The 25,188-nt window shown below is 36.8% G+C and overlaps 1 protein-coding gene across 1 annotated transcript in view; it reads left to right on the top strand.

Annotated features, from left to right (window-relative positions):
* LOC121383398 (serine/threonine-protein kinase TNNI3K-like) overlaps window positions 1–24,540 on the top strand; it is a 32,075-nt gene extending 7,535 nt beyond the window's left edge. Inside the window, exons 7-23 of the mRNA XM_041513402.1 lie at window positions 1,100–1,198; window positions 1,897–2,041; window positions 3,035–3,173; window positions 4,832–4,936; window positions 5,483–5,577; window positions 6,907–7,062; window positions 7,883–8,026; window positions 10,794–10,944; window positions 11,659–11,785; window positions 12,248–12,315; window positions 12,952–13,109; window positions 15,442–15,491; window positions 16,397–16,529; window positions 17,881–17,990; window positions 18,996–19,222; window positions 22,921–22,979; window positions 23,594–24,540. Of these exons, the coding sequence (XP_041369336.1) occupies window positions 1,100–1,198; window positions 1,897–2,041; window positions 3,035–3,173; window positions 4,832–4,936; window positions 5,483–5,577; window positions 6,907–7,062; window positions 7,883–8,026; window positions 10,794–10,944; window positions 11,659–11,785; window positions 12,248–12,315; window positions 12,952–13,109; window positions 15,442–15,491; window positions 16,397–16,529; window positions 17,881–17,990; window positions 18,996–19,222; window positions 22,921–22,979; window positions 23,594–23,694 (2,067 nt within the window). The 3' untranslated portion in view covers window positions 23,695–24,540. The remainder of the gene's footprint in view (window positions 1–1,099; window positions 1,199–1,896; window positions 2,042–3,034; window positions 3,174–4,831; window positions 4,937–5,482; window positions 5,578–6,906; window positions 7,063–7,882; window positions 8,027–10,793; window positions 10,945–11,658; window positions 11,786–12,247; window positions 12,316–12,951; window positions 13,110–15,441; window positions 15,492–16,396; window positions 16,530–17,880; window positions 17,991–18,995; window positions 19,223–22,920; window positions 22,980–23,593) is intronic.
* The last annotated feature ends 648 nt before the right edge of the window (window positions 24,541–25,188 follow it).

Raw genomic sequence — 25,188 nt, 5'->3', positions numbered from 1 at the left:
GCCGCTATGTGTGGCTATTACGAGGTAAGATAGGAAACAGTGATGTGACTCCGCTCCACATCGCCGCTATGTGTGGCTATTACGAGGTAAGATAGGAAACAGTGATGTGACTCCGCTCCACATCGCCGCTATGTGTGGCTATTACGAGGTAAGATAGGAAACAGTGATGTGACTCCGCTCCACATCGCCGCTATGTGTGGCTATTACGAGGTAAGATAGGAAACAGTGATGTGACTCCGCTCCACATCGCCGCTATGTGTGGCTATTACGAGGTAAGATAGGAAACCGTGATGTGACTCCGCTCCACATCGCCGCTATGTGTGGCTATTACGAGGTAAGATAGGAAACAGTGATGTGACTCCGCTCCACATCGCCGCTATGTGTGGCTATTACGAGGTAAGATAGGAAACAGTGATGTGACTCCGCTCCACATCGCCGCTATGTGTGGCTATTACGAGGTAAGATAGGAAACAGTGATGTGACTCCGCTCCACATCGCCGCTATGTGTGGCTATTACGAGGTAACACAGGTCTTAATACTCTTATATTAATGTGACAGACCTTACTTTTTAAACACTGAGGTATATTTTTTACAATTGTTGCCATTTTTTGTCATTTAAATAAGACATTACTTACATTTTATTGTTTACCATATCTATTTCCGTCCATCCGAAGTGTTTCTGGTCATCCTGATTTGTAATGCCACAAAATACATTTTCTATCATTTTAAAAATTTACATACCTCTGAGAAGTAAGGGTTTATGGAGACACGCTCTGGTCTGTTTTAGAGAGTATTTTCCACTCTATTGTAACTTAGAAGAGATGATCTAAATATTTTATAAATCTTTAGATAATTTTATCATAAATTTTATAAATGTTTTTAATAACACTGTTTTTGTGAATTGTAGTGCTTATAACTGTGTAATAGATTGTAAGAAGATAAGACTTTAAACATATTTTTTGCTTATAATTGTGTAATAGAATGTAAGAAGATAACACTTTAAACATATTTTATTCAATGTTTATTGTTTTAACTGAAAAAGTAATCCTCATTAAAAAATAATGATAATGATTAATTTATTATTTTGACCCTATTTTAGATTGGTAAAATAATATTGGACCACGGAGCTGCTGTTGAGTTGGAAGATGCTGTCCGGTTTAGTCCACTACACATTGCATGCTACTTCGGTCATGAAAAGGTAACTCTGTTGTGGTTAAATTGTCTTGCAAACATATTTTATTTTACAAAGAACAAAAGAATTGGTCACAAGTTTGACAACTTATGAGGCCCTCTTCTATATTCATACAATATACTTGGCAAACTATATTACATAGCTGTAAATATAAACTACATGTATACATTCAAGGATAACCAGAGGAAGGAAATGTATTATATACAAAAGAATGTGAAGGAAAGAAAGAAAGAAAGAAAAAAAAAATGATGCAAAAGATTACACAAATAGTACTCACATGCAGTTAAACTCTCCATCACATTTACAACTGTCTTCTTGTATTTTCCATTTTTCTCAAGTGTAGATTGTTAGCTTTAAATATGTTACTGTTCTATATATTAAATTTATTTTTAAAATGTTTTAATTTAATTTTTTTATTTATGTTTTTTAAAAATCACAAATCACAATTTTTTTTTTTTTTTTTTTCACCCAATCAGTTTTTGGTAAGAAAGACATTTAATTCTGCCGAAGTTATGTCTTTAACTGTTTTTATCATACATTAACCTAACATCTCACCAAATAAATTCCTCCCCTCCTCCCCTCACCCTGTACTCACTGACTGGTTCAGATATCTTAACAGCTAACATATTACTGTAACCTTCTATTGAGTCTAGGATATTTTATTTCTTTCTGTACTTATATTATGAAGTATTTAATACTGTCAGATGGTTGAGCTGTTGATATCCCATGGAGCTGACATCAGCGTGAGTGGAGGGGTGGGAGACCGGCCAATACATCTTGCATCTGCCAAGGGTTATCTTAAGATCACACAGCTGCTGGTGGAGGGAACATCACAGCAGAAAGCTGATGGTAATTAAAGAATACAATCTTTACATCTATCCTATAATAAAATAATATACTATCTTTACATCTATCCTGTAATAAAATAATACTTTCTTTACATCTATCCTCTAATAAATTATACTATCTTTATATCCATCCTGTAATTAAATAATACTATCTTTACATCTGTCCTGTAATAAAATAATACTCTATTTACATCTATCCTGCAATAAATGATACTATCTTTATATATATCCTGTAATTAAATGATACTATATTTACATCTATCCTGTAATAAAATAATACTATCTTTACATCTATCCTGTAATAAATGATATGATCTTTATATCTATCCTGTAATTAAATGATACTGTCTTTACATCTATCCTGTAATAATGTGTCTATCTTGTAGTAAAATAATATTATGGTCTTTACAGCTATCTTCTAATAAAATAAGTCTATTTTGTAATAAAATAATATTATTTTTACATTTAGCCTGTAATAAAATAATTATTTCTTTACATCTGTCCTGTAATAAAATAATACTTTCTTTACATCTATCCTGTAATAAAATAATACTTTCTTTACATCTATCCTGTAATAAAATAATACTATTTTTACATCTGTCCTGAAATAATGTATTAACATATTCTCATCTATTTTTTAATAAATAGTACTATCTTTACATCTCTTTTGTAATAAAATAATATTATGATCTTTATATCTATCCTCTAATAAAATAAGTCTATTTAGTAATAAAATAATATTATCTTTACATTTATCCTGTAATAAAATAATACTGTCTTTACATATATTTTATAATAATTAGTTATATATTTTTGCATCTATTTTGTAGGAAAATAATCCTATCTTTACATCGATCCTGTTTGAATCTGTAAACCTCCCTACTAAATTGAATTGTTGTCAGTGTTAAAACATATGGAAAGATTGTCATTCTTTCATTGATTTTAAAACGTATTCTGATGTATATATTATGTTAATTTATTTTTTGAATTTAAGTTAACATACAAGACGATGAGGAACACCACCCCATCCACTTCTGCTGCAAGTCAGGTCATCTGTTGGTTCTACATTATCTGTTAGACCACAGGGCTGACCCACACGTCACCAACATTTATGAGGACACACCCCTTCACCTGTAAGTTTAAAGGAGAGGACAATTAAGGCATTTGGCCTGGTATGCATATTCAACAATATATAATGCACATTATTGCTTAATATCAACACGTATAATCTTATAGTTAATTAATAAAATGGTTAAATGTGACGGCTATTATATATAATGGGCGCAGCCATTTTGTACCATCTCAGTGAGTACGCCCTCTGGCAAGCTGGTGGTTACGTAAAACTTAATGCGTAACGTCAGGAATGCTCCTTAGAACTAGAGAAACACAATCTACCTGGTTTTTGCGGGATGATAAATAATCATACATTGCAATGTTCTGTAATAAAACACATCCCAGTAAGCCAGCAATAAGTATATCCAGCACTAATATATATATATATATATATATATATATATATATATATATATATATATATATATATATTTTCAATACAAAATAAAATACCATTGTCAAAGTTGCTACACAACAAGTCGAAACAATTAACAATGTTTTGCCCAGGCATTAACCTACGTACTGAAATGATACACGGAGTGTTTTCTTAGTTAATTGGTCTATGCTATTAGTTGCTTCTACCTGTGATTCCTGATTGGCAGGTGTGTATTTGATTGGTAACCAGACAAGCCAATTAATTGATGCTGTCTAGACACAAAAATACATACCGGTATTGTGGAATATTACCTGTCGCCCCTAAAATTGTAATGGACATGGTTTATTACTGTAAATAGTTCTGTAAAACTATTGATTAAGTAGACTATTCCATCTAAAACCACAGAACTGACCAATTACATAGTCCCAAAGAAAAGAAAATTATTATCACTTGGGTATCGTGGGTTGTCGTTTTTGCTCCAGCGTAGCATATCAATAGGCCTAATAGTGTACATTTTTCCTTTGGATTATTTAACAGAGAAAAATACTATAACCCCATTTTGTTCCGTTAATGCAACTTGAAATATATTTAGTTAAATAGTTTATTATATTATTACGTCATTTATGCTATTTTACAAGTCAGGTTGATCAAAGAGAAGGGCCTTGTCGAAAATTACTGCTTTTGTTTACACTGTACATACAGGAGATGGTCAAGAGCTCCCAAGCTATCCCAACGGACGTCACAAAACGAAACAAAATGGCTGCCCCCAGTTAGCAGGAATAATCATGTTTTTTTATTTACTCTAAAATTACGCGTTTTTCATTTGCTAAAGTGTCAGTATGTCTTGGTGGTCCGGGTATGCATCTTTCCAACACATAAGGCTCTTGTTTGAGTTGACCCTACCTTTAAGTTAGTGTAAATTAGGGAATATTAGCAAAGTTAGTGAGAAGGGAGCATGGGGGCCTCTTTTTTTTTTTACCCCACCATTTTATATTTTTTTGCCCACCCCCACCCCCCACCCCCCCACCCCCCAATAACATGACTCGTAGAAAGTGTGGTGCCACCTCACCTCAATATAAAATCCTGGCTATTCTAATGGTTAGTAAGGCCATATCAGATGTTAATATTTTAGAATACTAAATGTTTCAGCCACTTGCATTTTAGATGCTATTTTAAATTATTATGATATCATCAATCTATTGTGTGTTTTGCTAAATTTTGACATTCAGATGTTTATGTGATAGATCGCAAATACATGTTTTACTGATAATACTTGTAATATTTCTGTTTATTTTATACTAGAGCTTGTTACCATGCCAAATTTGAAGTTGCCAAGCAGTTAATCACAGCATGTGGGCCAGACAGTTTGTCAAAAGAAAACATTTTCAGTGAAACTCCACTACACAGGTTTGTGAAATGTTTTTACCACAAACTTGTTCTTTTATTGCTGTTTACATTTACTCTTGAGGAAAATTCATTAAACAAATATTTGCTTATTTATTGAGTATTTAATCCTTTTTTTTAATATTATTATTATTGAAATATTCACTTTGTTGTACCAAGTATAATATTTTTCTCTTTAACTGGTTAGTTTTAAAGTTACAATACCACCTTAGCATATTGCAAAACCATTCACTAAATAAATGCAAAATACAAACTCACCAACAGTTTAAATAAACTTGTGTGTTATTGCTATCACGGTCTTCATACAAGATACACATCTGTTGTCATGTTTTTTTAAATTATGTTACACAAAACAATGGAATACTGGTCCACTTCATAGTGTTAAAATGGAGCATAATACATTTTATGTGATGTAAATTAATGACTGGCTAAAATATTTTGAAGAATGGCATACGATTGTAAGAAAGTCAATGTGGGTGATCTGTCTAAATGATTAAATAATTGAACAATATATGAGATTGCGACTTTAACTGCATTTCACTTCTGCAGTGCCTGCACGAATGGGAGAAGTCTGGAATTGGTGAAGTATCTACTGGAACAGCCAACTGTCAATATTAACTACCAGGGAAATGATGGCCATACTGGCAAGTACAAATAATGTTTTTATTTTTTTATTTTTTTTATCCTACTAACCCCTTTCTTTTCTCTCCTAAGAATTCTATTTTATTTTTTGATGATCTGGCTTCTCCTATCTTTCAACTTCCTTTGCTTCCACATCCTGGTACTTGTCTATTCAATCTTGATGGAAGTTTGTCTGTTGTGGTCATCTGTGCCACACACCTGCCATTTCCCATCAGCTTTAGCTGTGGGGTTAGTCTGACCACTTCGGAGAGTGTTCAATGGTTACTTCAGGCATTGTTAAGAGGCAGGTAAATACAAGTAGTACAAAACTGTTAAATAGCATAATGAACATTTAAAATGTATAGGTCCACTTCAATGAGAGTAGGACTCTGCCTTGGATATTTGCAGCAAGTGTGATCCCTGGCACATAGTTTTGTTTATTTTCATCAATCTTAACAAGTTATTTGATACAGGAAGATGACTAGTTAAATAATACAGAGCTTTGTAGGCCTAGGCACTGTTTCTACTTCTTGTTGTAGCCTGTGCACCACAACTGGTTTGTGCTGTCCTGTGTGGGATGATCCCTTGCTACTAATCCTCTCCAAGACTATATGTCAAAATTACCAAATGTTTGACATCCAATAGCTGATGATTAATAAATCAGTGTGCTCTAGGGTGTATACTACCAAATCAAATCCCATAGACGACAATAGTAACATATGCGGCTAAAACTCCTACCTGCAACGTATCAACCAACATAAACGCCACGGATATAAATACTACCACCCCTTACACTTAAAGTGAATCAGAAAAAAAGGGGGTCAAGCTGCTCGTTTCTGAGATAACGGGTAGCGCCTAGTTTCGCACAAAATTTTAGTACTTTTTTTTACAGGTACCCCATACATGTTTCAAGCACAAGGCTACTTGACACATTGGTACTAGATGAAATAAAATTGCACATTTATTTTACCCAGATGAAACTATTATTTTTTACAACCAACACACTCACATTTATAACCAATCACAGGACTTGTGGTGTTCACTTCTTTATCAAAAGTTGGGTGCACCTCGAACTTTGACCCAGCCGGAAGTTATTTGGTATAGTACTACCTCTAGTGGTGTCATTAAACAAAACAAACTTTCAAACCTTTTTTTTTACTTGGAATAATGGATAATTCAGACTGTTGTTTTGAAAACAACTAAACAACATCTGCTAATAAACCGGAAGTATAATTATGGCAATATGTTCATATTACATTATTTTCATGATTTACATACAGTACTTCCCACAAAAGTCACTAATAGTTTGATGCCTAGATATCATTAAATACGAATGTTATTTTCCTTTTCAGCTCTTCATAGTGCCTGTTTCCATGGTCACATACGAGTTGTTCAGTTTCTGCTGGAGAGTGGAGCTGACATGAATTTGGTGGCAGCAGTGAGTGATCAAAATGGCGGCAGTGAGAAGAAAGAGGAGCAGACGGCATTAATGTGGGCTTACGAGAGAGGTTTGTATGGGCTAAACATTGTCACTACTCAGGAGTGCCGTATTTCACCGGAAATTGGCCCATATCTTTGAATAAGCCATGTTTCTTTGATCTACCCATGCCCAAGTCTGAACTAAAACCAACCAGTGCACCGCATCTGATCAAAGGCGGTGGTATGTGCTTTTCTGTCTGTGGGAAAGTGCATATAAAAAATCCCTTGCTGCATTAGGAAAAATGTAGCAGGTTTTCTCTGATGACGACGTGTCAGAATTACCAAGCGTCTAACATCCAATAGCCAATGATTATTTAATCAATGTGCTCTAGTGGTGTCGTTAAACAAAACAAATTTTAAACTAAAACCAATGTTTATTTCTGAAACTGGGCATACTTTAATCAAGACAACATGTTAATGCTAAGTCGTATCTTAATTTCACTGATTCATGAACAGTTACTATGACATAGAATGACAATTACAGCTGTAGAGAAGGTGTGACAGGTAATTAATTGACATCTTTTATGCCATAAGAAGGCAGGGACACTACAATATTAGTGGTTATACAAATACTAACTGCTTCTGGATTGGTTGAATACCTGTGAAGTGTTTTACCCACAGAGGTCTCTGTAATCATTTAATTCAGCCAAAGATCAGCCTTACCCCCAACAAAAATGGAAGCCGTGTATGTCTATTGTTATAAAAAAATATTAAAACATTCAAAAGATGCAACCCAATCTTCATAATAATTGTATTTTTACTTCTTCAATACTGTTCTCATATACAAATTAAATACAAACAACTTCATCAGGTTGCAGTTATGTTTATTGCACTGTGTCACTATTACAGGCCATGACTCAATAGTGATCTTGCTGAAGCATCATAAACGGCCGCAGGATGAGTCTGCCTGTGGAGACTACTCGCAACCCGGCAGTGAGGGGTCGTACGTGTCTGTCCCTTCACCACTGGGCAAGCTCAGGAGTATGACAAAAGGTGAGTGCATAGAATCAAAACAGAGGTACTTTGCAGAAGGAAGGAAGGAAGGAAATGTTTTATTTAACGAAGCATTTAACACATTTTATTTACAGTTATATGGTGACGGATGTTTTGCAGAGAACATTTTGTTTTGTATCATGTCATGTTTCGCTCTGCAAGTTTCCGGGATTGCTACACAATTGTAAAACATTCAACAGTAATTGGTAATCAATTTTCAATTGATTAGAAAATATCTCTAATCAAGATTTTGAAAACAAAATGTTCCCAGCTTCTAAGTCCTTTGTTTTCATGGACTTATTTTTTTGTGGTTTTGCTACTTAAATTTGTGAATCAAAAAGTAGTATCATAGATTTGTATTATATGTATGTACTCATGTATGATATTTTTATGATGTTCTTAAATATGTTGATTGCACTAATCCACATATTATATGAAAATTATACCAACGTGAACAAAAATTATTTCACAGTTACATGCATATACTATTACACAAATGTTGTCAAGTTTCAGGTTATTCAAAATAGTTATTAGTTTCTTCAAGTATCATTCCTGGGTCTTGTAGACCTCCTGTCCCTTTTTCCCTGGATTGGGGCAGTTAATTGTAAACAGGGTATCTGTGAATGAATAAAAAAAAAATAAAAAATAAAAATACAGTCATCTCCACTTATTTGCACATCGGTTTATAGCATAATTCGGTTAATCGACTATTTTCACCCAACACGGAACCATTTGCCCTTATAACACTACAAAACATCCGGTTAATTGCACAGTCTACAGGCTATATATCGGTTATTTGCACACATAAATAACGATTTTTTTTTTTTTGTGTGTGCGAAATTAATGTCACAAATGACTGAGAATGTCTATCAAACTTTGGCAAAAAAACTCAAATAAATCACCGATTAATCTGTTTTGTTTGAGCTCACTGTGTGGTAAGCCAACTGTAATCGCTGTTTACAGTCGACGTGTGACATGCAAATGAGATGGTGTGCACGTTACTACTGGTGAATCACAATACCCGACTACAAGATTTAAGAATGACATAATTAAGTTGAATAAACCTAAGACCTAATGTTTTGTTTGCAATATATTGCTGTTAATCAGAGGCCATCTCAATAACAGGTAACTCTCCGACTGTTATTTTTAGAAGTACCGCCTGTGCGCTTGTACGCATGCGCACTCAACTATTGAGGCCCTATTCGATTGACGTGTTCAGGGCAATCATTGTTCTGTATCAATTATTACGTTATGTTGAGAAGCCTTGTTAATAATTAAAAGATTACAGATCAATCGTCCTAGGCGGTTATGTTTTTAATAAATGTGACCGAGAAAGGGTTGTTGTTCACTTATTCATTAGATGCAGTGTACGCTATATCTGTTAAACGCAAAAGAAACGATTTATCACTTGCTTCCCGGAAAATGTAGCGGAAAAAAAGACTGGTGGGGGAGGTCGTCAAAAAAACAAACATAACAAAGACCGTTATTTATGGATCGTCCCTAAGTTTCTGCTATATTGTTAGACATCAATCAGTCGGACCGCACCATGAAGGTCAGTCAATTGTGTTAGACCGGTCATGCATGCAATGCAGACTGCTGGAACTGATAATGACTCACTAGCCGAGCTTAACTTTAATTGCTTAACAATAGCAAAGTCATTATTTGGGGATCACAAATAATACCAAAGCTTGCCATATCTTTTGGGATGGAAAGAACACCATACCAGCAAATTCATACAAGTTCACGTAATTCTATTCGGTCAATCGGTAATTCCGGAAACTGACGTCATTTTGTAAACACGTGCACCGATGAAACGTGAACTTTTTGATGGTTCTGTTGTTTCAAGTTTATCTCATTAACTACATGGCTAATACACTTTGTTTACACTAGTGGATGGTCAGTGGTGGTTTTTTTAATGCACAAAGTTTGTGTTTTTAGAAAACGACGCCAGTTTGTGTTTTTAGAAAACGTCGCCAAGTGACGGACGTTGTTGGTTTTTTAAAAAATGATTTCTGGTCTGGCAGATTAAAACAAAAACGTCATGCTAATTATATATATATATATCGATAGATATATTTTTTTACATTTATATATATCCAACTGCATGTGACATGTGTTAACTGTAATAGTTCCGGTATGAAGTACCGCATTATGCTAGACTGTCTCCCATGCCACTTTGTAGTTCGATGGCTGTTACAAAGTGAAAGTCGGTACTCTATCGGTTAATCGACTAACCCGGTTAATTGCACAAAATCGAGCAGCACTGAGGGTATGCAAATAAGCGGGTTTGACTGTATATATTTCACAGTAACTGGGTTTTTTTTGTGTTTTTTTGTCAGAATGTTTTATTAAACATTAATCCTTCACTATCAAAAGGTTCCAAAAGACCCATGTAATTCTATGTACATTTTTAAAATCTAGAACCACTGTTAATTCAGGGTTGTATGACGATCACAAATTGAATATGAATGATAAACAATGCTTATAATTTACAAAGAACACAACTTGTATATTTCAAAATGCACATATTAAATGAGTTTCTTTTGCTCTTGTCATGATCTGCTTTCTGAAATGCAGCCTAATTTTTTGTACTGACTTCATTTTTTACATTTTGTCAAAGGATAACATTTAGGTTGGGGTTTTTTTGGTCATCTAATCAGAAATTGCTAAAGTGTGTAACAGCCCAACATTTGTAATTATATTAAAATAAAAAAAATGCATTCTAACCATTCTTGAGTTGTAATCTGAACCATTCTTCCATTTACAGAAAAAATTGACGTGCTACAGCTGCGAGCAAATCTCTCACATCAGTTTCAGCTTCAGATCACAGACATTGAATTACAGGACACTATTGGAAGTGGGTCATTCGGGAAAGTTTATAAGGGAAAATGTAAAGGAAAAACTGTGGCTGTTAAGAGGTGAGTTGCATATTACCACAGACAGTGGATCAATTTAGAAAGTTTTAAAGTTTCTGTGTATATTAGTGTAGATATATAATTTATGTATATGTATGCATCAGTGTTTTCACTGCTCCATTTAAGCAGGGCGGCCCACCCTGCTATTGCATTTTGCCGCCCTCGTTTCACGTTCTCCGCCTTCCTTTATATTTCTGCGCCCCTCTTTATTTTCCAGCACCCTACTATATTTTATAGCACCTATCTCCGCTATTTCCAAATGCACACTGTTTTCCACACACACAAAAAAAAACCCACAACGATCAGTCTGCACACTGGACATCAAAGGTAACAAGCCGCGTTGTGTACGAAACATTTAACAACAGTTACCGTAACGTAATGTAACTATTTTTAGCAGCCTCTATTTTGTCCCATACCTGTATCCATTTGTATGTTTAATACACACAATAAAAGTTATATTTTATTTGAGCAATGAAAACATTAATTTTTTTATTGATTTGGCTATCTCCGTCCGATTGAAAAAGCCCCACTTATTTGGTGCCAAATTTGTCACGTGAAGCTCCAAAATCATACCTTGATTAGCTTCAAAAATAAAACTTGTAATTGTATATCTTTTAGACATTTGAAGGCAATGTAAAATATACTTACTATAGAAAATGTTGTTTTGGTGTTTCTTATGAACAAAAGTTATTGGAGTTATTGGTGTTTATTTTTTAGGTATCGCGCCACTTCATTTGGTGCCAAGTCTGATGTGGACATGTTCTGTCGTGAGGTGGCTATTCTTGCCCAGTTGAAGAATAATTACGTGATAAGCTTTATTGGTGCTTGTATTGATGAACCTAGTGTAAGTATTGTTTATCTAATCAGGTATTCTTTGGGTATTTTAAACTGGACCAGTTGAAGAACAATAATATGATATAATTTTAGGTAAATATTAATAATCTCATTTTTATTTTTGAAATTAAGTAGTAACGCAATCATCATCAAGGTATATTTCAAGTCAGTTTTTCTGGGCCGATACCAATATGTTTTTTGTCTTGGTAGTGAATTGTTTTCTGACGACAGTGTCATTTGCATGGAATATAATTTGCCATTATATTAATGTTGTTACCTCTGTTTCTTCAGAACATAGTCAGTTAAGGTATTCAGCAATTAAAGTGCAGTATCTGAATAAGAAACGGTTAACAGCCATAAATCTATGTTCTAGATAGTTTATATCACCTATCTTGACTGGAAATGTACTTGTAACAGACCTTTTGCCTCTACTACTGTTCTTTGCTACACATGATTGTGTTTTCTGTTTCAGCAATTTGCCATTGTAACCCAGTATATCTCCGGAGGTTCCCTCTTTGGTTTACTTCACGAACAAAAAAGGTAATCAGAACTTACCATGACAAAAAGTTGTTGAAGTGATTAATTTCTCCACTAAAGTGGATTATGGGGAGACCTTTAAGATATTACCATGTTTAAGTCGCAGACCCTAGTTTGAACCCATAAATATGAACACTAAGTCTGAATAACCTACATACCTGGAAACATATGGATAAACTTACAGTAGAGTTAATCAAGTGACTGCTACATTGAAATGGTGGTAATGCTCTTAAAAACAGACCTCATCTCCATAACCTTTACAGAGGTACGTGCATTTTTAAAAATATGAAAAATGCATTTTGTGTTGTTAGAAACACCATGATGACTAGAAACACAAGTTTCAGATGTGCGGAAATGGATAATTTAAACAAGACAATCTAAGTAATGTCTGATTTCTGTTTTCAAAAACAGTTCTAACAATGAAAAATACACCGTAGTGTTAAAAAACTAGGGTCTTTCACTTTAAGCATTAATATTTAATCCTTTTGTTGTACTATTTAAAACAAAATTACAATGTTAAAGGGAGCTAAACATTATTCTCCTAATTATTATGTAATTATGTAATTAAATGTTGCCTAATGTAAAACCATGTGTAGTTAAATGTTTGAGCTACAGATAATTAATTATACTGACCAACAGGTTGCTGGACATCCAGTCGAAGCTGACGGTCATCACGGATGTAGCTAAAGGCATGGACTACCTGCATCACCTACCTCAGCCAATCATACACCGCGACCTCAACAGCCACAACATTCTACTCGATGAGAACGCACATGCAGTTGTCGCAGACTTTGGAGGTTGGCATGTTTGAGTTTTTTTGTGATTGCCTTTTTGTCTCACCTTTACAAAGTTAAAGTTTGCTTTGTTTAACAACACCACTAGAGCACATTGATCAATTAATTATCGTCTATTGGATGTCAAACATGGTAATTCAGAATTATTGGGGGGGGGGGGCTAGAGCCCCCCAGCCCCCTTGGTCCGCCATGCCTGCTGATGGAAGATCTAAATGTTGTGTTCGCACGCAGGATTGAAGGTAAAGTTTGTTTTGTTTAACGACACCACTAGAACACTATCCCCCCAGCCCCCTTGGTCCGCCATGCCTGCTGATGGAAGATCTAAATGTTGTGTTCGCACGCTGGATTGAAGGTAAAGTTTGTTTTGTTTAACGACACCACTAGAGCACTAGCCCCCCCAGCCCCCCTTGGTCCGCCATGCCTGCTGATGAAAGATCTAAATGTTGTGTTCGCACGCTGGATTGAAGGTAAAGTTTGTTTTGTTTAACGACACCACTAGAGCACTAGCCCCCCAGCCCCCTTGGTCCACCATGCCTGCTGATGGAAGATCTAAATGTTGTGTTCGCACGCTGGATTGAAGGTAAAGTTTGTTTTGTTTAACGACACCACTAGAGCACTAGCCCCCCAGCCCCCTTGGTCCACCATGCCTGCTGATGGAAGATCTAAATGTTGTGTTCGCACGCTGGATTGAAGGTAAAGTTTGTTTTGTTTAACGACACCACTAGAGCACTAGCCCACCAGCCCTCTTGGTCCGCCATGCCTGCTGATGGAAGATCTAAATGTTGTGTTCGCACGCTTGATTGAAGGTAAAGTTTGTTTTGTTTAACGACACCACTAGAGCACTAGCCCCCCAGCCCCCTTGGTCCGCCATGTCTGCTGATGGAAGATCTAAATGTTGTGTTCGCACGCTGGATTGAAGGTAAAGTTTGTTTTGTTTAACGACACCACTAGAGCACTAGCCCCCCAGCCCCCTTGGTCCGCCATGTCTGCTGATGGAAGATCTAAATGTTGTGTTCGCACGCTGGATTGAAGGTAAAGTTTGTTTTGTTTAACGACACCACTAGAGCACTAGCCCCCCAGCCCCCTTGGTCCGCCATGTCTGCTGATGGAAGATCTAAATGTTGTGTTCACACGCTGGATTGAAGGTAAAGTTTGTTTTGTTTAACGACACCACCAGAGCACATTAATTGATTCATTAATTATTAGCTATTGGATGTCAAACATTTGGTAATTCTGACACATAGTTATCAGAGGAAGCCCACTACATTTTTCATAATACAGAAAGCAATCTTTTAGATACACTTTCCCACAGACAGGAAAGCACATACCATGGCCATTGACCAGTTGTGGTGCACTGGTTGGAAGGAGAAAAACACCTTTACAAAGTACAATGTATTTTTGCGACAGCATCAGTATTTGAGTTACGGTTTAATGTTTAGATCAGTTTGTCACAAACTATAAATCCTAGGTTAATGAAACTTGGTTTATAGTTGCATCTATAGATGTTCATCACAGTACAACAAAAATGTTTATGGTAGGCGAGACATTTAATTCTGCAGAATTCTTGTTTGTAATTGCCTTTGGAAATATCCCAGAAAGAAAGAATAGCAGGGTTAGCTCTGGGTCAGCAGAAGATTTCGTCAGATTGTCTGTTAAACTTCAAAAATTGCAAAAACACAGTTATTTTCTAACAAAATATAAATTATTACATGCAATTATTTTACCAAATTAAAATAAAATTTGCCAATTCTTTGTAAAATTTGCAGTTGGCGAATTTAGCGAATGCCAGAGCTAGCCTTAGAAGAGTTACTCCCCCTCCCCCCCCCCCCAACAAAATAATAGTGCCATGTTGGCTGAGTGATTATTATTATGTAAGAACATTAGCATCTTTGTCACCATAAATTTGACTTCCAACAGCCGATGATTAATAAATTAATGTGCTCTAGTGGTGTCGTAAAAAAACAAACTTCTCTATATCACCATAAAACTGCTGCTCAGATTCAGATTGGTTTTAGGATATGGCTAGTAATGGAAGACATTGGTACAAAATATACTGGATGGTATTATTTTATGTCTCGGTATTGAGAACATTTCCTGTATCAAGGCTTTAACATAAGCTGGTTATTTATATTATTAGCTGTTTTTATTTTTCACAATTATTAACTAAATTAAGTATTTGTTTGTGTGTGTGAATAGAATATCAAATTGTTTACATTTGTCTATTATTATTCATTGGTAAACTATGTTACTACTAAATTGTCTATTATTTTGTTATTTTAAAGGATGATAAAGGTTGACATATATTACTTTATAAACCATGTTTATTTAATTACAGAATCCAGATTTCTGAGATCTGAAGAGGATAATATGACGAAACAGCCAGGGGTAAAAGCTAGTTTCTTACAACTTCTTTCAGTGTCAAATAATATATTTATTTTCATACATCGACTTGAACCATTGTGTATTTTCTGTCAGGGGTGGGATCTAGCTGAGTTGGTTCTGTACAGCACTTGCTTGAGGTGCTTCAGTCATAGGATCGAATCCCATCACTGGACCCAACTAGTGTCCTTTGACTAATATATAACAAAGACTGTGGTATGTGCTATCCTGCATTATGAAAGTGTATATAAAAGACTCCTTAATGCTAATAAAGACTATGGGCCGAATTTATAAAGCCTGTTTATATCTTACACGCGTGTAACTACATACATTTACAATGCTTAAATAACTGCGTCTAAGAAAAACAGGATTCATAAATTTAGCCCCTTAGGTCAGAATTATCAAATGTTTGATATCCTGTAGCTGGTGATTTTGTTAAACAAAACAAATCAAATCTCTCTTACAGTGAACTGATCTGAACATCCCAGATTTAAGTTCGTCTTAGATGGCAATCTTGTGTGTATGGATACAGACTGCCATCTAAGACAAACTTAAATTATGTTTATTAAATTTTATGCTAAACCCCGTAAATATACACAATTGTACTAATTTAAGTAAATTTATAATCAAGGCTCAAATAGTGAGACAAAACAATACTTAATTTGACAAGACATCATTTATTTTCTACAAATTAATTTTATATTCACTTTTAACATTACTGTTAATTAATTAGATGTGTTTTTATATATGTACATTGTAATGTCTTTATGTGTGGAACATGCTGTGAAATTATCTGCAATCCATATAAACCTATTCGTATTCTACAATTACAGTTATAAATACCCATATACCTACATAACCAGTTTGTTAATGTTTTTTAATTTGCATACTAAAAGTGTCTTCTATTATAGAACCTGCGTTGGATGGCTCCCGAGATATTTACTCAGTGTACGAAGTACAGTATAAAGGCTGATGTATTCAGCTACTCACTGGTGTTGTGGGAGCTACTTTCTGGTGAGCTGCCTTTTGCTCACCTCAAACCAGGTGAGTTCAAAGTGCTTTGCTGAAACCAGGTGAGATTAGCATCATCTTTGTAAAGAACATAATATACACTGGTGGCACCGAAGTCTGCGCACCTAAGAATTAGTGTCATATTTTAAAGTTAAAATATTTTTTTTTAAATATTTGTTTCACCACCACAGTACAATGGAACAATAAACATGTTACTACTGAAAGTAATTTTAATTTTTTTTAAACTCAAGTAATGACTCATGTTAGTGGCACCCCCCTGTATTTACTGGCCTGCATGATGGCACATAAGTTTGCACAGCAAACATTAAACCAATCACTTCTATATGTTTTTTAAAATTATTATCCTATAAAAGACTAACTAAACTTAAGAAAATTTTCTTTTATCACTAAATCTGTCAGTTAACAGACATAAACCAAGAGGCATATTATTTTTCATATGGATTAAGCCTAAAATAATAATTTGGCTTAGAGTATTAAGGTACCACATACTACCATTCCTGTACTACCATACGCAGGGCTTCTAGAATTTGTATAAAAATCCACTAGCCATGGGATCAGTGATTTTAAAACTTTAGTAGCCACAATTAAAAATCCACTAGCCATGGGATCAGTGATTTTAAAACTTTAGTAGCCACAATTAAAAATCCACTAGCCATGGGATCAGTGATTTTAAAACTTTAGTAGCCACAATTAAAAATCCACTAGCCATGGGATCAGTGATTTTAAAACTTTAGTAGCCACAATTAAAAATCCACTAGCCCTATTTTAAATAAATACAATATTACTAATAGTAATAATCAGATATGTCACCTAAAGAGGGAGAGATAGAGCTTAAAAAAACCCTCGATTGGGGGTTGGGAAGAGGGGGAAGGATATTCATATTTAGAAAATAAGACAAGGGTTGTTTTCCCACTAGCTGTCTGGCTAGTTATAGCAGTTATTTACTAGCCGAACACTGAATATCACTAACCATCTGTGCAATGGTGCATAAAAAAGATCCCTTGCTGCTAACTGGAAAGAGTAGTCCATGACAGTGGGTTTCCTCTCTCAGTATCTGTGTGGTCCTAAACCATATGTCCGACGCCATATAACCGTAAATAAAATGTGTTGAGTGCATCGTTAAATAAAACATTTCCTTCCTTCCTTACCTATATAGATTTTTTAAATGTTAGTTACCAAGCAACTGTACAGCCTGAAAATAGCAGTCACATAGCCCTTTTGATACTGCCTTTTTTTCACAAAATATATTCTGACATAAAAAGTGGTGCAAACCTTAATATTAAGCCTAGATAATGATATGGTTTTCAGAAGAAAATTTGTAATGGTGTTAACGTTTTCTGACAAGTTCCTGTTTCTGTTTTAGCTGCTGCAGCTGCAGAGATGGCCTATCACAACACGCGACCTCCGATCGCCATCACATTTCCAAAACCCATCGTGGCCATGTTACAGAAGTGCTGGCACACCAATGCAGAGGTCAGTGAAAAAAGATAAAATATTTCTGTTTTTACAAATAAAACCATAAAACAAACAATCTCAGGGTCCACAGATTGTATTCAAAAGTGGGGGATGGCATTGTCAGTCTGATAGTTCGGGGGTGGGGGAATTTAAGGGCCCAAAAAACCTGAATCTGTTAAAGGGGGTTTAGGACATGCTTTCCTGAATTTTTTTTTTCATATGAGGTGTTCAAATAAGGCATTTCCAGCACAATAACAGGGAAACATTGATTTAAAAAAAAATTAATTGACGCACTCGACACATTTTAATTATGGTTATATGGCATCGAACATATGGTTAAGGACCACACAGATAATGAGAGAGGAAACCTGCTGCTGCCATGCCATGGGCTACTCTTGTCAATTAGCAGTAAGGAATCTTATATGTATCATCCCACAGACAGGATAGTACATACCACAGCCATTGTTACACCAGTTGTGGAGCACTAGCAGGAACGAGAAATAGCCCATTTGGCCCCCGACCCAAGACTGATCGCGCATCAGACGAGCACTTTACCACTAGGCTACGTCCCACCCCATATGAACTAGAAGAATAGAATGTTGACCGTTTAACAAAGGTGGCTGCTTGAGTCGATCTGATGGCGTGTTTGTGGGGCAGGACGTAAAGCGGAACGTAGAGCGATCACCTGATGTGTGTTCGGTTTGGGACCAATCCCTTTCGGTGGGCCAATTGGGATACATCTTGTTCTAGCCAGTTGAGTGCGTCGTTAAATAAATCATTTCCTTCCTTGTTCCAGCCAGTGCATGATGACGACTGATATATCAAGGGCTGTGGTATGTGCTGTCCTGTCTATGGGATGTTGCATATAAAAGATTCCTTGCTACTAATGGAAAAATGTAGCTCTCTCAGACTATATGTCAGAATTAACAAATGTTCGACATTAGCTGATATTAAATAAATCAATGTACTCTAGTGCTGTTTTTAAACAAAACAAACTTTAACTTTAGCATGTTTTTGTTTTAGGAGAGGCCAGATTTCCGTGAGATCCTGCCCACCCTGGAGGAGTGTAAGCAGTCACAGACGGTCGCCATGCTCAGTAACGTGGACTCCGGGTCGACGGTATCCTACCCCAGCATCCTGCCCATGGTCACCGACCAGGATTCAGACACAGAGGGAAGGTCCACTCCACCCTTGGCTGGTCACGTGTCGGCCCTGAGGAACCACTGGGAACAGGAAGCATCACGGAACAGGTACATTCTTCTATTTTCAGTGTTGTGTACATGTACAGTATTCGACCTTTAGACCACTGGATTATCGTTTTATAAAAAAACCTTGTTGAGTGGGAACAAGTTTATAATTTTTATTCATGTACAGTGGGCTCTGTCCAAATCAGCATCTGTGTAATCTGGATTTCTGTGTAAACTGGCTTAGGAAGTAAGGGGGGCATGTGCCCCCACTTTTCAGATATTTTGCTTTATATTTGCTTTATAATAGTGTAAAGTGTGTAAATATAAAAGTAGGACTTAAATGCATTTGTGGCCAGATGTCTATTATCAGGGCTAGCTCTGGGTGAGCAAAACATTTCTCCAAATTGTCTGTTCAACTTAAAAAATTGCAGTTATTTTCTAAAAAATTAAATTATTTTGCCAAATTAAAATAAAATTTGCGAACTACTTTCAAAATTCGCAATTGGTGAATTTTGCGAGTGCCAGAGCTAGCCCTGTATTATTCATTGTGTCTTGCTGACCACAGTTTGTCTTGAAAACAAACTGCAATTCATATATGTGATTTTCGGTCAAACGGTCAAATCTGTTATCTTTATCAGCTGTTGATTCCTAAAAGTTACCACAATGTTCTATCACTGTTGTCGAGTGAAAATACTTGCAAAAAAAAGAGCTTTTTTTTCAATTCAAAATTCCCAGGTGGATCTCACAGACAATCAAAAAAGTAAATAGGCCATACTCTTTATTAAAGCTATTACCAATTGTTCTGTTATTAATTCTGGCCTGTGTGAAGGAAGGAACTGTTTTATTTAACAACACACTCAACACATTTTATTTTATGGTTATATGGCGTTGGACATATGGTTAAGGACCACACAGATATGGAGAGAGGAAACCTGCTGTCGCCACTTCATGGGCTACACATTTCGATTAGCAGCAAGGGATCTTTTATATGCACCATCCCACAGACGCGATAGCACATACCACAGCCTTTGATATACCAGTCATGGTGCACTGGCTGAAGTGAGAAATAGCCCAATGGGCCCACCGATGTGGATCAATCCCAGATCGATTACGCATCAAGCGAACTCATTACCACTGGGCTAAGCCCCGCCCCAGTCTGTGTGATGTGCACTGCATGCGTTATACAATATGTCAACTTGCATGACACTGGGCTAAGTCCTGCCCCAGTCTGTGTGATGTGCACTGCATGTGCACTACATGCGTTATACAATATGTCAACTTCCATGACACTGGGCTAAGTCCTGCCCCAGTCTGTGTGATGTGCACTGCATGTGCACTACATCTGTCAACTTGCATGTGGGCTAAGTGCCCCAGTCTGTGCATGTGCACTGCTACATGCGTTATACAATATGTCAACTTCCATGACACTGGGCTAAGTCCTGCCCCAGTCTGTGTGATGTGCACTGCATGTGCGCTACATGCGTTATACCATATGTCAACTTCCATGACACTGGGCTAAGCCCCTGTCCCCAGTCTGTGTGATGTGCACTGCATGTGCACTACATGCGTTATACAATATGTCAACTTCCATGACACTGGGCTAAGTCCTGCCCCAGTCTGTGTGATGTGCACTGCATGTGCGCTACATGCGTTATACAATATGTCAACTTGCATGACACTGGGCTAAGCCCCGCCCCAGTCTGTGTGATGTGCACTGCATGTGCGCTACATGCGTTATACAATATGTCAACTTGCATGACACTGGGCTAAGCCCCGCCCCAGTCTGTGTGATGTGCGCTACATGCGTTATACAATATGTCAACTTGCATGACACTGGGCTAAGCCCCGCCCCAGTCTGTGTGATGTGCACTGCATGTGCGCTACATGCGTTATACAATATGTCAACTTGCATGACACTGGGCTAAGCCCCGCCCCAGTCTGTGTGATGTGCACTGCATGTGCGCTACATGCGTTATACAATATGTCAACTTGCATGACACTGGGCTAAGCCCTGCCCCAGTCTGTGTGATGTGCACTGCATGTGCGCTACATGCGTTATACCATATGTCAACTTGCATGACACTGGGCTAAGCCCCGCCCCAGTCTGTGTGATGTGCACTACATGCGTTATACAATATGTCAACTTGCATGACACTGGGCTAAGCCCCGCCCCAGTCTGTGTGATGTGCACTGCATGTGCACTACATGCGTTATACAATATGTCAACTTGCATGACACTGGGCTACGTCCCGCCCCAGTCTGTGTGATGTGCACTGCATGTGCGCTACATGCGTTATACAATATGTCAACTTGCATGACACTGGGCTAAGCCCCGTCCCCCCAGTCTGTGTGATGTGCACTGCATGTGCGCTACATGCGTTATACAATATGTCAACTTGCATGACACTGGGCTAAGCCCCGCCCCAGTCTGTGTGATGTGCGCTACATGCGTTATACAATATGTCAACTTGCATGACACTGGGCTAAGCCCCGCCCCAGTCTGTGTGATGTGCACTGCATTTGCGCTACATGCGTTATACAATATGTCAACTTGCATGACACTGGGCTAAGTCCCGCCCCAGTCTGTGTGATGTGCACTGCATGTGCGCTACATGCGTTATACAATATGTCAACTTGCATGACACTGGGCTAAGCCCTGCCCCAGTCTGTGTGATGTGCACTGCATGTGCGCTACATGCGTTATACCATATGTCAACTTGCATGACACTGGGCTAAGCCCCGCCCCAGTCTGTGTGATGTGCACTGCTAAGCCCCGCCCCAGTCTGTGTGATGTGCACTGCATGTGCACTACATGCGTTATACAATATGTCAACTTGCATGACACTGGGCTAAGCCCCGCCCCAGTCTGTGTGATGTGCACTGCATGTGCACTACATGCGTTATACAATATGTCAACTTGCATGACACTGGGCTATGCGTTATACCATATGTCAACTTGCATGACACTGGGCTAAGCCCCGCCCCAGTCTGTGTGATGTGCACTGCATGTGCACTACATGCGTTATACAATATGTCAACTTGCATGACACTGGGCTACGTCCCGCCCCAGTCTGTGTGATGTGCACTGCATGTGCACTACATGCGTTATACAATATGTCAACTTGCATGACACTGGGCTAAGCCCCGCCCCAGTCTGTGTGATGTGCACTGCATGTGCACTACATGCGTTATACAATATGTCAACTTGCATGACACTGGGCTAAGCCCCGCCCCAGTCTGTGTGATGTGCGCTACATGCGTTATACAATATGTCAACTTGCATGACACTGGGCTAAGTCCCGCCCCAGTCTGTGTGATGTGCACTGCATTTGCGCTACATGCGTTATACAATATGTCAACTTGCATGACACTGGGCTAAGCTCCGCCCCGGTCTGTGTGATGTGCACTGCATGTGCGCTACATGCGTTATACAATATGTCAATTTGCATGACACTGGGCTAAGTCCCGTCCCAGTCTGTGTGATGTGCACTGCATGTGCGCTACATGCGTTATACAATATGTCAACTTGCATGACACTGGGAAAGATAACTCTTGCTGCACTCACACTAATTATTAAGCAATGTAAACTATGTTATTGTGACTTCTTTACTCTTAATTTCAATTTGTTTCTGATCATCCTTGTGTTTGTAACAGCTTGAAATACATTTTATGCAAAATTTAAAAAGAATGTATAATATATAACACTGTAATACTGCTTTTCTTTAGATCTTGTCGTTAGTCCACTGTTTAATATTTTTTAGTCTGGCATCTGGTGATGACATGAGACGAAGACTTCCATTTCCACATCTTGACAAAAATGGTAAGTGAACATAGTAGATGTATTAGTTTTCAGTTTTGCTTCCAGAACCCTACAGTTGATAAATCAAATGAAAAAAAGTAGATAAAAGATCCTTGCTGCTATTAGTAGAGGTACATGTAACCTGTATGGCAGTAGCAGGTTTGTTCTCACTTCTTAGATAATGGTCAAAATAACTGTATACTCCATGCAAAAAAATTAAACAACTTAATGTTGTTGTTTTTCATAAATCATCTTTTCAACTGTATGTTTACTTATTTTAACAATATCAGTAATATATGATACACACATGCCTGTGCTGAAACACCCAAAAATGACAGTACAATAAACTTAACAAGAGCAGAGATCTGTCTCATTGCAATTGTAATTTAAAAATATGAAAATGTGAAGTGGCCTTAAAGTTGAAGTTAAATATTATTTTCCTTACAATTGTGTTCTTGTTATTATAACCAAGCTATTTATTTTATCTTATTTTATTTTTTATTATATTTATAGAAGGAAGAAAAATAGTTATAGAAGAAGAATTTTTTTTACTCAATGCAGTTTGTATTATATGAATTGTTCAGTTTACGAGAAACTTGGCCACTGATTGATGGAGTTCTGTTTTTGTTTTCCAGGTTACGTATCTGATCCTTTGAGCACACTGCGGATTCCTATCACACTGCCGACAGGAATACCATCCAGCCTGTCAGAGAGTCCACCCAACATGAACTCCTGACACTAGTAGCTTCACTGTCCTGTTCTGAGTTCGAACTTAACAATTTGTTTTCTAAGGCAATTTTCGAAGGTTTTTGCCAGAGTCAAAATGTTCAGCTATGGCAATTTTAAGCCCACCTACCACAATTTTATACCAGTAATTTTTGCAACAAATAAACAACACCTCCCACACAAAAAAAAATCGCTTCAACTTAAAGCAATAATTTTTATCAAGTAGCAAAAAACTGATATCAGTAAAGTCCCTGACCTATTACAATTCATATGTCAATTGTTAATTGCCATCAGTACTGCCATTAAGTTTGAGCCATCAGTACTGCCATTAAGTTCGAGCCCTCTAATTAAAACTGCACTCAAATCAAAAACGTCACAAACTATGCAATATTTATTGATCTGCTGAATAGAGAGGGTGTCATCATCGCCCTTTTTAGTCCTTTAAAATTTATTATTAAATGTATGTAAATGTATATAATATTATATATATTTTTATTAGTTCATGTGTAAAATCTCAGTTATTTTTTTATACAATTGAAAAGATCTGATATATGTATATATGTAAAAAGTGCTTTAACAAGAAAACAAAACTAAACTAAATTTAAGTCTTACCCGTTAGTAATGATATTGTGGGTATAAATATATTTTGTGTGTTGATTCTAGTCAACTGACATTAGGGCATTACATACCTCGACAGATTGGGAGAGTGATTAATTGCTCCACTAACTGAGATAAAGGGAGAAATTAATAGAGATTATTATACGAGCTTGTGTAAACTCGTGTCAGGATTCATGTATTATCCTTGCTATCGCTCAGGCAATACAAAAATCCTAACACCAGTTTCGTAAAATCAGTACGACTCGCACGCAAGTGTAATAATTTCTTTATTATCCATATTATTGTTGTTGTTTTCTTTGTGAATAACAAGACCCAACTCAAAATGTTTCAGCCACAACTAGAAGGAGACGATGAAATGACGTCATATTTCAAATGCACAATCTGAGATAGAACTGGAGAAGCTTATGATGTCACTTCCCAAAATTACATCATTACACTTGTTATTACACTTGTGCTTCGTATGATTATTATTAACTCGGTTATGTTGAACCATATGAATAATAAAAGATATTATCATACTGATACCATATAAATTTACGTGCTAAGGGGAGCTAAAATGTTTTCCTTGTACTAGTCTCAGGGGAGTGATGGGGAGCAAGAATGATGGCTCCCCTCAAAAATGTTGAGGTCTGGCATCACATGCTTTAGGGTTAAAAGTTAGGAAACTATTGCACCGTACAGCATTATACTATATGGGACTGCCCTGTTTGTGAAAGAGTGTGTATAAAAGTTGCCTTGTAGGTTATCAGTAGGTGTAGCTTTTGTGATAGAAATATTTTTTTTGTCTCTAAAACTCTTAGACTAATGCTAGTGTAAGACTGTCAACTGTCACAATGAAGTTGGCCAACTCGACAGTTGCATTGTAATTTCCCCAACCCCCGACTTA

Source organism: Gigantopelta aegis, chromosome 10, assembly GCF_016097555.1.
Source record: "Gigantopelta aegis isolate Gae_Host chromosome 10, Gae_host_genome, whole genome shotgun sequence".
NCBI classification, from domain to species: Eukaryota; Metazoa; Mollusca; class Gastropoda; order Neomphalida; family Peltospiridae; genus Gigantopelta; species Gigantopelta aegis.
Note: the sequence above shows the minus strand (reverse complement) of the source record. Positions and strands in the feature narration are given on the sequence as shown.